The 12,158-nt window shown below is 39.2% G+C and overlaps 1 protein-coding gene across 3 annotated transcripts in view; it reads left to right on the top strand.

Moving 5' to 3' along the window:
• The window catches only part of LOC124398623 (formin-H), a 42,252-nt gene extending 31,950 nt beyond the window's left edge, over positions 1–10,302 (top strand). For 2 of the 3 annotated variants that reach the window (XM_046868816.1, XM_046868818.1), the window contains exons 12-17: positions 1,549–1,701; positions 4,354–4,483; positions 4,588–4,620; positions 5,040–5,137; positions 6,434–6,517; positions 8,370–10,302. In XM_046868816.1, the coding sequence (XP_046724772.1) occupies positions 1,549–1,701; positions 4,354–4,483; positions 4,588–4,620; positions 5,040–5,137; positions 6,434–6,517; positions 8,370–8,474 (603 nt within the window). In that variant the 3' untranslated portion in view covers positions 8,475–10,302. The remainder of the gene's footprint in view (positions 1–1,548; positions 1,702–4,353; positions 4,484–4,587; positions 4,621–5,039; positions 5,138–6,433; positions 6,518–8,369) is intronic. The other variant, XM_046868817.1, reaches the window with a different exon arrangement.
• Positions 10,303–12,158: the final 1,856 nt, after the last annotated feature.

Here is a 12,158-nt window from a genome sequence, read left to right as displayed (position 1 = left end):
AAAAAAAATATATACCTGGGAGCTGTTCAATGTTGTAGAAAAAATTTCGTGAAAGAAGTTACCAATTATTATGGCTACAAACAAAATGTATCAGAAAAAAAAGTCAGTTATCAACTTGTTACTATAGAATGAGAATATATTCGAACAAACACATTAATGTAAAACCTGTGTTTGTATACACGGTATGGCCAAAAGTTTGTGGACACCTGACCATAAGGTTTGTATGTGTATGTTTTTAATAGCTTATACCGCATTTAGTCCCCTTTTGCTGTTATAATGACCCCCATTTTTTGGGGAAAATGTTCCACTAGATTTTGGGTGCACTGTGCACTGTGCAATACTTACATTTCAACTTACATTTTCAATCTACCTCATATTTAACACACCTTAACTCTGCTATGTTTAATGTTTACTCCTTATTTATGTCTAATGTGTACTCTTGCTGTTCACAGTCTATTGTCTAGACATTTCGTTGTTTTGTATACTGTGTATGTGGAAGAATTTCAATTAAGCTTGAGTTGAATTGAGTTGAGTTTGTATCTTCTAAATCAAGTGAAGGGAAAATTTACTGCGTCCGCATCCAAAGACCTCCTATACAATTTTGTGCCTCCTGTTTAAAGGTAATAATTTGGAAAAGAACCACATATGGCTGAAAGTCAGGTCTCCCAATATTTCTGTCTATAAATTGTATGTTCTATGTATTCTACCATCTTTTTTGACATGCTTTGACTGCTTCGGTTAAAGTTACTGAGAGAAAATTGTGAACCTCTAATGTAAACCTAGATAAAACATTGTGTTCACGCCTAAAAGCATTCCAAAAGGCCGCACCATCATCAGCACTAGTGCTCTGATCCTTGATCTCCGATCACGTATTTCTTTCCCCGGCTTTACTTAGCATCAAGGAAAACAGCCGCAAATGACACGCTGCGATCCACCAACGCGAAAAGCATCACCAATTAATGCCCATCGGCTCTGAGCAGCAAATCTAGAGCAGCTGAACCTCTTTGCACCAGTGGAATTGCAGACGGGTGATCCTCAGAAGGAAAATCAGCTTGTTAGCTGTGGAATTAATATGAATGTTAAACAGGCTTGCTAAATTAATGCAGTGTATCTCATTTTCACTAATTAATTAGAAGTAATGGATAGATATTGCAGGTCTGGTTTGAGGCTGGGGGTCCCAATATGCACTTTTTGTAATAAGAATTAGCTTCTGCTGTCACTGGAAAAAAAAAAAGAGCACATAAAAAGTTTCAGATAAAGGATTTTTTTTTCCCTGCGTTCAAACTGCAACTGGATTCTGACCTTTTACATTTTCTAAATTATTTTAATTAATTCCCCTAGAGCTCAAGGTCTTAATTGCCTCACATATTGGTATAATATTCCTTCATGTCCTCTTTATTAGGAACGGCGACTGAATGCGCATAAACTGCAGGGCGTGTTGTGATGTTTGAGAGTCCTCATTAACAGCAGCGTTCGTGAGAAATCACGTCCTGCCTTTTGTGGCTGTGGAAGATGACCAGCTGTGACCTTTCTGTGTTTATCCCACAGCTGATTAACCAGAAGATTGTCATGTGTCGTCAGCTGTGGTTCTGCGAATCGTTCGTGTCCGTGCTTGAGTACCTGCTGACCATCGGCAATTACCTCAACCAGAATGCCGGCAAAGAAAAGGCCAAGGGATTCCGTCTCTCCTCCTTAACGAAGGTATGACCTAAGTATGACCTAAAGAGGTGCAAAGGCTAATAAGACTTCTCATTGGAATATAAGCCTGCTATTTCTGTCTGGCTCCCTCACCTCTGCCTGTCTTTTTTTTTTTTTTTCTCCCTCCCCCACTCTGTTTACTCTCCACTCGCTTTTATCCTGTGTAATATCTCGGTTGTTCTGTTGCTCTCTTTGGTGGTGTTTTTATCCACTCCTATTTATGCAAATCGGACAAACACAGCAACTACGATGAAGGATAACTAACACATCAAATTAGTCAATCTCTGTTGGCTCGCAATTTCGCAGACTGTTTACTTTGCGCGTATCCAACATACGCTTTTGTTTAAACACAGAGATGATCCTTTTCAGAAAATTCCGTTCATTCACACCATTTTTCTGACTTTTATAGTCTCGTGCTTCCAAACTCTCTCCTTTCTCTTTACTCTCTCGAATTTCCATTTCTCCTCTGTCCGTCCTCCCTGGCCCGATATGCCCCATGAGTCCCTCGTCCCCAACTCTATCTCCAAAAGCACACGTTTCCAACCCTTTCTCTCATCTCATCTCCCCCTGCAAACAAATCTTGCGAGCTCGCAACCATTCAGCGGCCACAGATCAAATAGGTCACTCTTTCCTTTACAGCCCCTTTCACTTAAAGCGACAGGATGAAAGAGAGAGTGAGCACTTTTTAGGTTCCCGGCCTTCATTAGCCTCACAGTCCCTGTGTTGTGCATTTGTTTTGGGATTATTTCAGGCCTGGCTGAGTCGTTAGTGCCGAGGGGGTAATTTGTATTGATTGTTATCTGCCTTCGCGGTGCAGATCTGCTCTCTCAGTAGCAAGATTTAGGGCCGCCTGCTTCACACGCGAAAAGTCTTCCTTCCTGTCATTGCGTTCGCTCGGTTCTTGGTCTACACCTCTACTTCTGATTCTGTTTTGGAGGAACTAAAAAAAACACACCAAAAAGTAATACATATTGCCAGCTATCGCGCTATATTCATTTTACATTAGGTACATGTTTCCAAACTGCCGTTCCTACGGGACTGCATTTTAATTAGTAAACAATATAAACTAGAAACAGAACAGGATTAGCCAAATCTTTGCATCTTTTACTTAGGATTCTTAGAGACAGGTGCATATAGGCTTATATTAATAGGAGTGATACAAATAAATCTACAGGGATCTTTGCATTTTGTACATCTTAATTAAACAAAATATGGAGTTTATTTGCAGGGATGATTGCTACATTTAAAAGGATTTAATCTTTTTTTACTAATTATGTGATATGAAATCTAATTTTCATTTAGTTAAAGGCACCATAGTGAAGCGTGTAGTGTTGCTACCTCACAGCCTTCAGTCTAATGTCTGTGTGGAGTTTCGCTCTGGTTCTCTGGCCTCACAAATCCCAAAAACATGCCAGTAGATAGATTGGCAACTAGAATTGTGCCTAGGTGGAATGAATTTAATGTGTCTGTTTGTGTGTGTGTGTGTGTGTGTGTGTGTGTGTGTGTGTGTGTGTGTGTGTGCATGATGCCCTGCAATAGACTGGCATCAAGTGCAGGCAGTATTCCTACCTTGTGCCCAGTGTTCCCAGGATAGGCTACGTATCCATGGCGACCCTGACCAGGATAAAGTGGTTTCTCAGGATGAATGAGAGTTTCAGATGGAAAATAAGACACCAACTTTTTTTTGTGTCCAGTAAATATACCATACCACCCTGCAATAAGCAAAGTCCAATGGAAAGGTCATTCATCTCGGAATTCACAGTCAGAAGTTAGTTCAACATCTACCTTGTTTGAGTTCTCTGACTTAAACACACCTGACAATATTGTGCAGCACACAGTCAGCGGTATAGATTTCCTTTTGCATCAACTTGATGAAATTTGATTTAACATGATGTATAGCGTTTGGGTTGTGAAAAGGTTTCAGCCCAGCTTTATCAACCTGATAAGACCGTCGTGACTGATTCTGACATTTTAGAAGCAAGAATTACCATTATATGTCAATTCTTTACAATTAACTCTTGCAAAAAGAGTTAAGCTCGACCTTCTTTAGATGTCTATACGGCCTTATGTGCGTATTAAATTTGGACTAGTCATACAGTTATGACCCGATTCTGAAAATCCACTTCGAATTATGTGAGCTGTGGGTACAATGGATTTGCCGCAACAGACTCTACAACAACCCACCCTTCTGACACATTCTTACTTTGACCTAGCATAAAACAAAGCTACCACAGCCTTCTGAAATATGTTTTTTCCTTCCTAACAATAAGTGAGTGTAGTCATGCCGATCTTTGTGTAACATCAATTCCCTGGCTTGAAAATAATAAAAGGAAAAGTGATTCACTACAAGGACAGAGAAAGGTTCCAATTTTAGTTGTGACACTACTACGTGTGTAAATAGCATGTCATCGCGCACTGTGTCACTAGCACGTGGGTGTGGAATTTCCGAGGCCCCTTTCTGTCTTTGGCCTTTAGTTTTTCATGTACAAATGAAGAAATGTATATCTACATGCATGCCTGAATCTTCTGCGGGATAAATTCTTTGAGTTTGTGTGTGTGTTTGTGTGTGTCATACCTGGGCCTGTGGATTGTGAGGTGCAGGTGCATGCAAGCATTCCTCACAGCTCATGGTCTTCTCTCTCTTCTCCTTCATAGCTCTCACAAGTGCGTGGGAATGAGAAGAAGTTCACCTTGCTGCATGCCCTTGTGGAGCAGATCATGTTGCACGAGCCCCGGTTGGCCACGTTTTTTCAGGAGTTGACGGAATTTGAGACTGTCCCTGGGGGTAGGCTAATCAAAATTGCAACAAAATGGAATATGGATGGTTGCTTTTGAGCTCTTTTGGATGCGTCGTTTTTGATCATGTCTTTGTGTGTGTTTTTCTGTTAGCATCAATTAAAGGCCTAACAGCTGAAGTGGATGGTAAGTATGACACTGTTTACAGATTATTGTTTTTGGTTATGGGTTATCAGCCTGTGTGGCAAATTGTAGAGACCAATTGATTTCCCCCCAAAAACATACCATATTTCGCATAAAAGTCAACCTGTATTGGTTACAAACCTGTGGCTGTTTATTTGAATGTCACTGAGTGCAAGGCTGAAGGCACAGAATTATTGGAATTGCTGATGATTGATGTGCTGCTGTCAGCTTTAACCAAGAGCAATAGTAACTTTCTCTGCGGTGATGGGCTCAGATGGCTGGATTTATAAGCTCAAAGACTTGACATCGGCGTAAGCTCTCCATTGTGCCAATGCGGGCCTTCAGAAAGAGGCCATTTGAAAGAAGGTTCTGCCTTAGCGAGCATCGAAGATGGATGATCAGTTTCTTGTCTCACCTTCTAGTTGTGAAGAATGAGCTACGGAAGGTCATTCAGTACAAGAAAACATACAAGTGGAAAAACTTGGGATCCCAGTACTCCAAATTCTCAACTGACTTGAAGGTAATTTTGCATTGTTACTATTTTATAAAATGTTTTAATGTTGTTTTTTTTCAGGTGAACATTTTTTTCCCCAGATCATTTATAGCTACTCCTAAACTGCACTAATGAAAAATATCAACCTCAGCCATGATGTGTTTCACTGTTTATGTCAGATCATAACCACCAAATTATTTGGAAGCAAATTTGGTCACAAATTAGAAACTTATAATGGAGTTATTTCCTCAAATGATAATTCATATTTGGGGAGGTGGTAGCTCAGTGGTTAAGGCTCTGGGTTACTGATCAGAAGGTGGGGGTGTTTAAGCCCAGTTATTGCAAAGCTGGCACTCTTGGGGCCCTTGTGTAAGGCCCTTTAGTACTCCAGGGGTGCTGTAGCATGGCTGACCCTGCATTCTGACCTCAGCTTCCTACATCGCTGGGATGTGTAAAGAAAAGAATAATGTAAGGGGGGGGGGGCGGTTTACCTGATAGTGTCTTTTGTCTCTGTGTAATTTTACTTCTAGAAACAATGTTGACTGTCATAGGAAATTATTCTGATTGTATTCTCTAGGGCTGTCAGTCGTTCAAAATATTCCGTTTTTTTTTAACTCATGATTAATCGCAACTTAATCGCACATTTTTATCTGTTCTAAATGTTCCTTAAATTAATACTTTTCAAGTTTTTAATACTTCAATCAACATAGGCATGGACAAATACGAATGTAATTATTGCGTTTTAATTTACGTAAATCATCAGGAAACCAAACAGAACTTTTGCTATGTTTCCACACGGATGGTTTTAACTGCTGGATATTTTTTTATTTTTTTTTTATCTGAGTAAAAAAAGGATCTCATGAATAAATGTGTGTTGTGTTGAAGGTTTTTATTTCACCTCTTTTATATTCATTTATTTATCTAAAAACAATTATAGAAAAATTGTCTAACAGAAATGCGTGCATTAATTTTGACAGCCCTAGTATTCTAATAATACTAGTGATTAGTAAATAGTAAAATATTGTGGGTTTTTCCTGTAGAGTATTGCCTTAATACCTGCAATAAATAACCTCACAGATAAGCTTGATATCTTGTGCAACAGGTGCAAAAAACACAATTTTGCCCTTGGTGGTGAGACTTCACACTCCTTCATACTGAAGAAGTTTCACACTTGCCAAATTTCATCCACTCTCTGTAAAAGTTTCATGTGATACCAGACACTGGGAATCAAGTGGCAGTAATAACAGTCTTAGAGGTCGATGGCACTCAGTGGATGAGAATGCATTCCTCTAACTCCCTTTCTGCTTTCATCTCTGACTATAGATGGCCATTGAGAAGTATGAGGCCCATCTCAGCCAGCTGACGAAGAGGTGCGCTGAGATGAGGAAACTCTACGCTGACATATTGGTAATCCCTGAGTTATTATTTCAATATCTTGTGTTGTGTTGCCCGGGGAGACGGATGAAGCAGAAGCTTGCCGCTTTGTCGAGATCGGCCTTCTCTTTTGTTTCTCTGCTTATCTCTACAAGGCGAAGATAGAGAAAAAAGGGAGGGGTGTAATTCAGGCAGCCAATTCCTCAAGGTTACTATGCCTCCCCTCTGACTTAGTGTCGCCAGCTAAGCGCTGATCTGATGTACGCCCCAAGACACACTGTTTGGAGTTGATGGCTTCTAATAATGCACATAAACCAGTTCATTGTTGTATTAAGAATTTACTGGCTTCTTATTATCGAATTTTTGATTGGGCTTATATTTTTTATATAAAATTATTTCTATATTATATTGTATAATGTATAATCTTTATATATATATATATATATATATATATATATATATATATATATATATATATATATATATATATATATATATATATATAAATATGATAATAATTGAACATTTCACAAAACAATGCTACAGTTGCTACAGGTTTGTTTCTATGTTTACTAACAAGATCACGTCGATGTGCCTGTTACATGCTTAAAGCTATTATTCCTTATCATAGCAGTACTGAAACATAATCCAGCAAGCAGCAGAAGAGTGCTGATCAGATCTTGGTTGCTGCACTATGCTTTCTGCACTGTGTGCTTCCAGGAAAACAAAGGGAGACTTTTTTCCCCTCAGTCTATAATGTACATTTTCCCCAACTGTCCCAATTTTCCCCAAGACTATCCATCATCTCTAAAAGTGTTATTGGTCTTCTGTGAGAATTTGGGCTTGTGAGAGTGAGACAGTGGTGAGTGGTGAGTCCATAGTTGGGGAAGAGAATTGCTTTAGTTCCACAATTACAGTCCAAAGTTTGGTCCCCCATCACCAATAAAGAGGAAGCGACTCAGGTCGGCCAGCGAGAGTAAAAAAGAGGCAGAGTTAGAGAACAAGGAAAGACAAGATAGAGAACTTAGGGGTTGGACCGAGCACGATTAGGGAGCAGGATCGGAGAGAAAGAGACAGAGGGAATGATAGGAGTGTAGTGCACTGACTCCTGCATTATCAGTGACAGACTGCCTTGCCTATCTTCCCCTGGGTGTTCAAATGTCTTATTGTTTCATTTTTGGGCAGGACTGAACCTTTGTCTTTCTATAAGGCCAGAAAAGGCCTGACCTCAAACTACCAGTGTTGATTTAGGTCTAAATCTTTCCTTTTTTTTACCCAAATGTAGTACTGTCTTAAAATACACCAACCAAGCATAACTTTATGGCCACCGATCAGACATAACATATGACCACCTGCCTGATATTATGTTAATTGCTCTTTTACAGTCCTGACTCATTGAACATTAAAAGCATTAACTTCTGTAGCAGTTTAAGCTATAGAAGCTTGTCTGTAGGATCAGACCACATGGGTCTGCCTTCCCTCCTAATGTGCATTAAAGACCCTTGGCTGCCCAAGTTTACCACTGGTTCTTCCTCTGACCATTTTTGATAGCTACTGACCACTGCAGACCAGGAACAGCCCACACGAGCTTCAGTTTTGGAGATGCTCTGACCCAGTCGTCCAGTCATCGCAATTGAGCCTTATCAAAAATTTTAATCCTTATGCTTGCCCATTTTTTACTGCTTCTGACACGTCAACTTTGAGAAATCTTTTTTTTTTGCTGCACAATAAATCCCACTCATTAACAGGTGCAATGATAAAGAGATAATCAGTGTTATTCACTTATATAATTTCATAATGTTATGCCTGGTAGGTGTATGATCTTGCATGTAATGACTATTGATGAACTGTAAATAAATCAAGTTTTATTCTGATTTCTTGTCAGGTGAAATTTGGAGAGCCCTTGGATCAGGATTCTCAAGAAATGTTCGGCTGGGTTTGCCAGTTTATCAACGAATTTAAACGGATCCATGCAGAATTCACATGCTGAGTCTTGCCTTGCGTGTCTGTCGGTGTATATGTGCAGAAAAGTCTGTGGTTGTGTTTGTGTGTGTGTGTGTATTTATAAGTGTGTGCTTTTGTGTATATTGTGTATGCCTGGCCTAGCCTCTCAAGCATATCATAGAAGATGTGTCGATCCAAAGACCATTTGAATGTCAGTCTAAACTGAAGAGCAAGGTTTTCGGTGAGCAGCCTAATCCAAGGGTTTAATGAAGGATTTGCTGGATCTATTGCCGATCCGGTGTTTACTTTGATTAAAAGTCTTGGGCAGATTTACTGAAAGCTGAAAGCAGCTCTCCCTCACTCCAGTCCATAACAAAGAACACTGCTGGATGCACTGCTAGCTCAGGAGAAACTGCTCGGTTGGAAGCCGATATAGATCGGCTGTTACTTTTTTGGAGAGCTCTTTCAATGGAACTTACTGGGCTGGAGATGACAAACGGGGGCTGCCAAGTTACCAGCGGCCACACAGCTGCCCGAGAAAGAAGGGAGGGCAACAGTGGCCAGAGCCAGCTGAACCCCCGACACACGTTTCACCAGACACTCCAACACGTAGACTTCACTGGACTGCTTTTGTTCCTCCCCTTTCATTTAAAAATTAGCTTTGCAGATAAGCCATGCTTTAGATTGATTTTTCTTTGTGACTTGAGGGAGCACAGGGCTCTATGTGTCTTACATTTTAAGCAGGCATCAAGAGGCCGGCAGATGTGTCCTTGATTTTAAAAAGCGAAATATTTCGAAATAATGGAAGTCTAGGCAGCTCATTGCTCACGTGTGCCACACCGCAGTATTTCAGCTAAATCGATTGCCATTGGAAATAAATAAATAAAAAAATGCATGGGAACAGGTCAAAGATAATAAAAAAGATAGGGTTGGTAATTCAAAGTGAGAAAGGCAAGAGAGAAAAGTGTGATTTCAGGCAATGTGCATAGTACAGTGCAACAATAAAACGGCACTGATTAAATTGATGTAATGTTTTTATTGCATATGTCCCTGGGATGTCTGCAGGCACTGGAGGAGTTTTATAATACTCAAATAATCATCTCTGTCTGGCTGACAAAAATCCATCCTTTCTACGCTGTAGGTGTGCAATCTGAAATGTCACAATAACATGGCAGAAAGTTAAACCTGAAACTGATCCAATAAGCATTATTTAACTACGCTGCATCTGATCCCAGGCTGAAAGAACAGAGGACAGGGGATGGGGGAAAGGTTAGCACTTTTTTGTCTATAGAGGCAGGACATATAACACAGTCAAGCTAATATTTAAATGAAGTCAACTGAAACAAGTTGTCAGTGGGCTTACATATAGATTTAACCTTATACCTTTAATATATATATATATATATATATATATATATATATATATATATATATATATATATATATATATATATATATATATATATCTATGCAGTAATCAGTGCCGTTTGTGTCTATGAAAAGTCACATAGATATTTTCAGACTAACAAAGTACATTTGTCTGCTTTCAAGTCTACTAGCTGACTCATACATTCACTAGTCGGCTTGTCAGCTGTGAGGCAGCCAGTAGGGAAACAAAGGCAGACAGCAGCTATATATATACTTTGGTCATCTGTAAAGATCTCAAACTAGATGAATTCTATAGTCACCTGCCCATTGTGTAAGACTGTGCTTTTTTTTGTTTCTTTTTTTTTTTTTTTACTTAAATGTAACATTCACACTCTTTCATATTACTTTGCATGAAGTGTAATTTCTTTCAACCCTAATCTCAAGTTCCTGAAGGAAGTCTTCTTTCAGTTTGTTGTTCTTTAAAGCCAAATAAAATGTAAAGAAAATCCATGTGCGTTGGCATAATGAATTCTATCATGCAAGTGGATGTTTTCTGCTACAGCTGGTTTAGATCCCAGAAACCTGCATCCAGACTCATTTGCAGATGCTGCTAAGGCAGGATTTAAAGAATACTTGAGCAAACAACTCTATTTAAGAAAGGCTGGTTATAGATGCATAATGAGGACTATGTTTACGGACTAGGTTGAGTTTCAATGCTAGGCACTGTTATTTCCAGAGTCTGTAAATAGTGTAATATACTGCAGTTGTATTGTTTGTTTTATTACATTTACATTTACACCATTTTGGCAGAACATCCCGTTCCACATTTAGTCCTCATTTGCTCTTAGAATCTGCTAAGAAATTGTTCAACTAGATTTTGAAATGTTCTTGTAGAGATTTGTGAACATTCACTGTTATTAAAGTAAGTGGGTTTGTGCACAGGGACAGATTTGTGTCTCGTAGTTCAAGTGAAGGAAAAATAAATGCTACCGTGTTCAGACATCCTACACAGTTGTGTGCGTCCAAGTTTGTGGTAACAGTTTGGGGAAGAACAACACATGAAAGATCCAGGTGTCCCAAAACTTTTGTTTGTATAGTGCAGTCATACTACTGAGCAGATATGAGTAGGGGGCCTTGCTCAAGGGCCCAACATTGGGACCATAGTGGTGCTGGAATTTAAACTCCAGTCTTGTCACAACCACATCCCCACATTTTGAGGTTGAGCTTGTATGGCTGATCACTGAAGTGTGTTGAATTAAGGTTTGACACTTTTTCTGCTGTAATTGTCTCTAAACAGTTTTTGATTTGAAGTGACATACTCGTATTGAATTACTAAAAACAACGAATACTAATGCAATTCTTAGAGGGAAATGACCCGAGGCCTAGATTAACAGTGCTTTTCTTTTTTTTTCTTTTTCTACATCCCTAACGTCCTCTGATCTCCCAGTCTGGGTTCGGATCCACCACACATGGCCAGCTTTTCATCAAACGCGCCACACTATGCGTCTGAGAGGATTACAGATGTGAGATGTTATTTCCTGCTGCTTGAACCATCCCACCTGTCGTACATGGGAGCTCCAAGCTTTTGCACTGCTGTTGCCTTTAGTCTTAGTTTAAATTTTACGTTTCTTGTTTTTTTCAGAAGCAGGATTCTGAAATGCGTTTTTGTCTTTTTCGCCTATTATTTCTTTGTTCTGTAGAAAGCATTGCTGTAATTATTTTGCCATACAGGAATGTGTGAAAGGAACAGACTAAATTCAAAGCTTAAGGTTTTTCAGGATTTTTGTTCCCAAAGGTTAATTTAATTGAATTGATATTCAGTGCATATACATATTGTATATAGAAAGGATACGAGGTGAAGCATATGGTCATGCATCTTTAACCATGCTTTAAGGAATTCAAGTTTCCCTCCTGTGTAGTTCATCTCAGAGCAGGTTCTACAGTAATCAAAATGAATTATTTAGTAACTACAGTATAACTACTAAGAAAGGTCTGTAGTTATGAGAGTATGAACAGGCCCTGAGAGTTTATGAGGATAATAGATTTTTAGTTCCAATAAAAAGTTTTGCGAGCGCTTTCCGAAACGGCTCATTGTGTTTATTCCCAATACACATCGCTACTGAACTGTTCTGAAGTAGTGAGGCGTTTCGTTTTACAACACGGGATACATAACCGATAATTTCCTGTCAGTCTTTAACGCCGTCCTCTTTAAGGGAACCTGTCAGCGTTGGGCTATGAGCCACTTTTGCATTTGATCCATCTTTCTGAAACTATAAATAACAAGTCATATTTGTGTACGAGTTCTACTTCTAATAATATGTGTGAGGTGGCCATGTAGGCCTTACTTTAGATATTAACAAAA

The sequence above is a fragment of the Silurus meridionalis genome, chromosome 16 (assembly GCF_014805685.1).
Source record: "Silurus meridionalis isolate SWU-2019-XX chromosome 16, ASM1480568v1, whole genome shotgun sequence".
In the NCBI taxonomy this organism is placed as follows: domain Eukaryota; kingdom Metazoa; phylum Chordata; class Actinopteri; order Siluriformes; family Siluridae; genus Silurus; species Silurus meridionalis.
The sequence above is the reverse complement of the archived record's forward strand: the minus strand, read 5'-3'. Positions and strand labels throughout refer to the sequence as shown.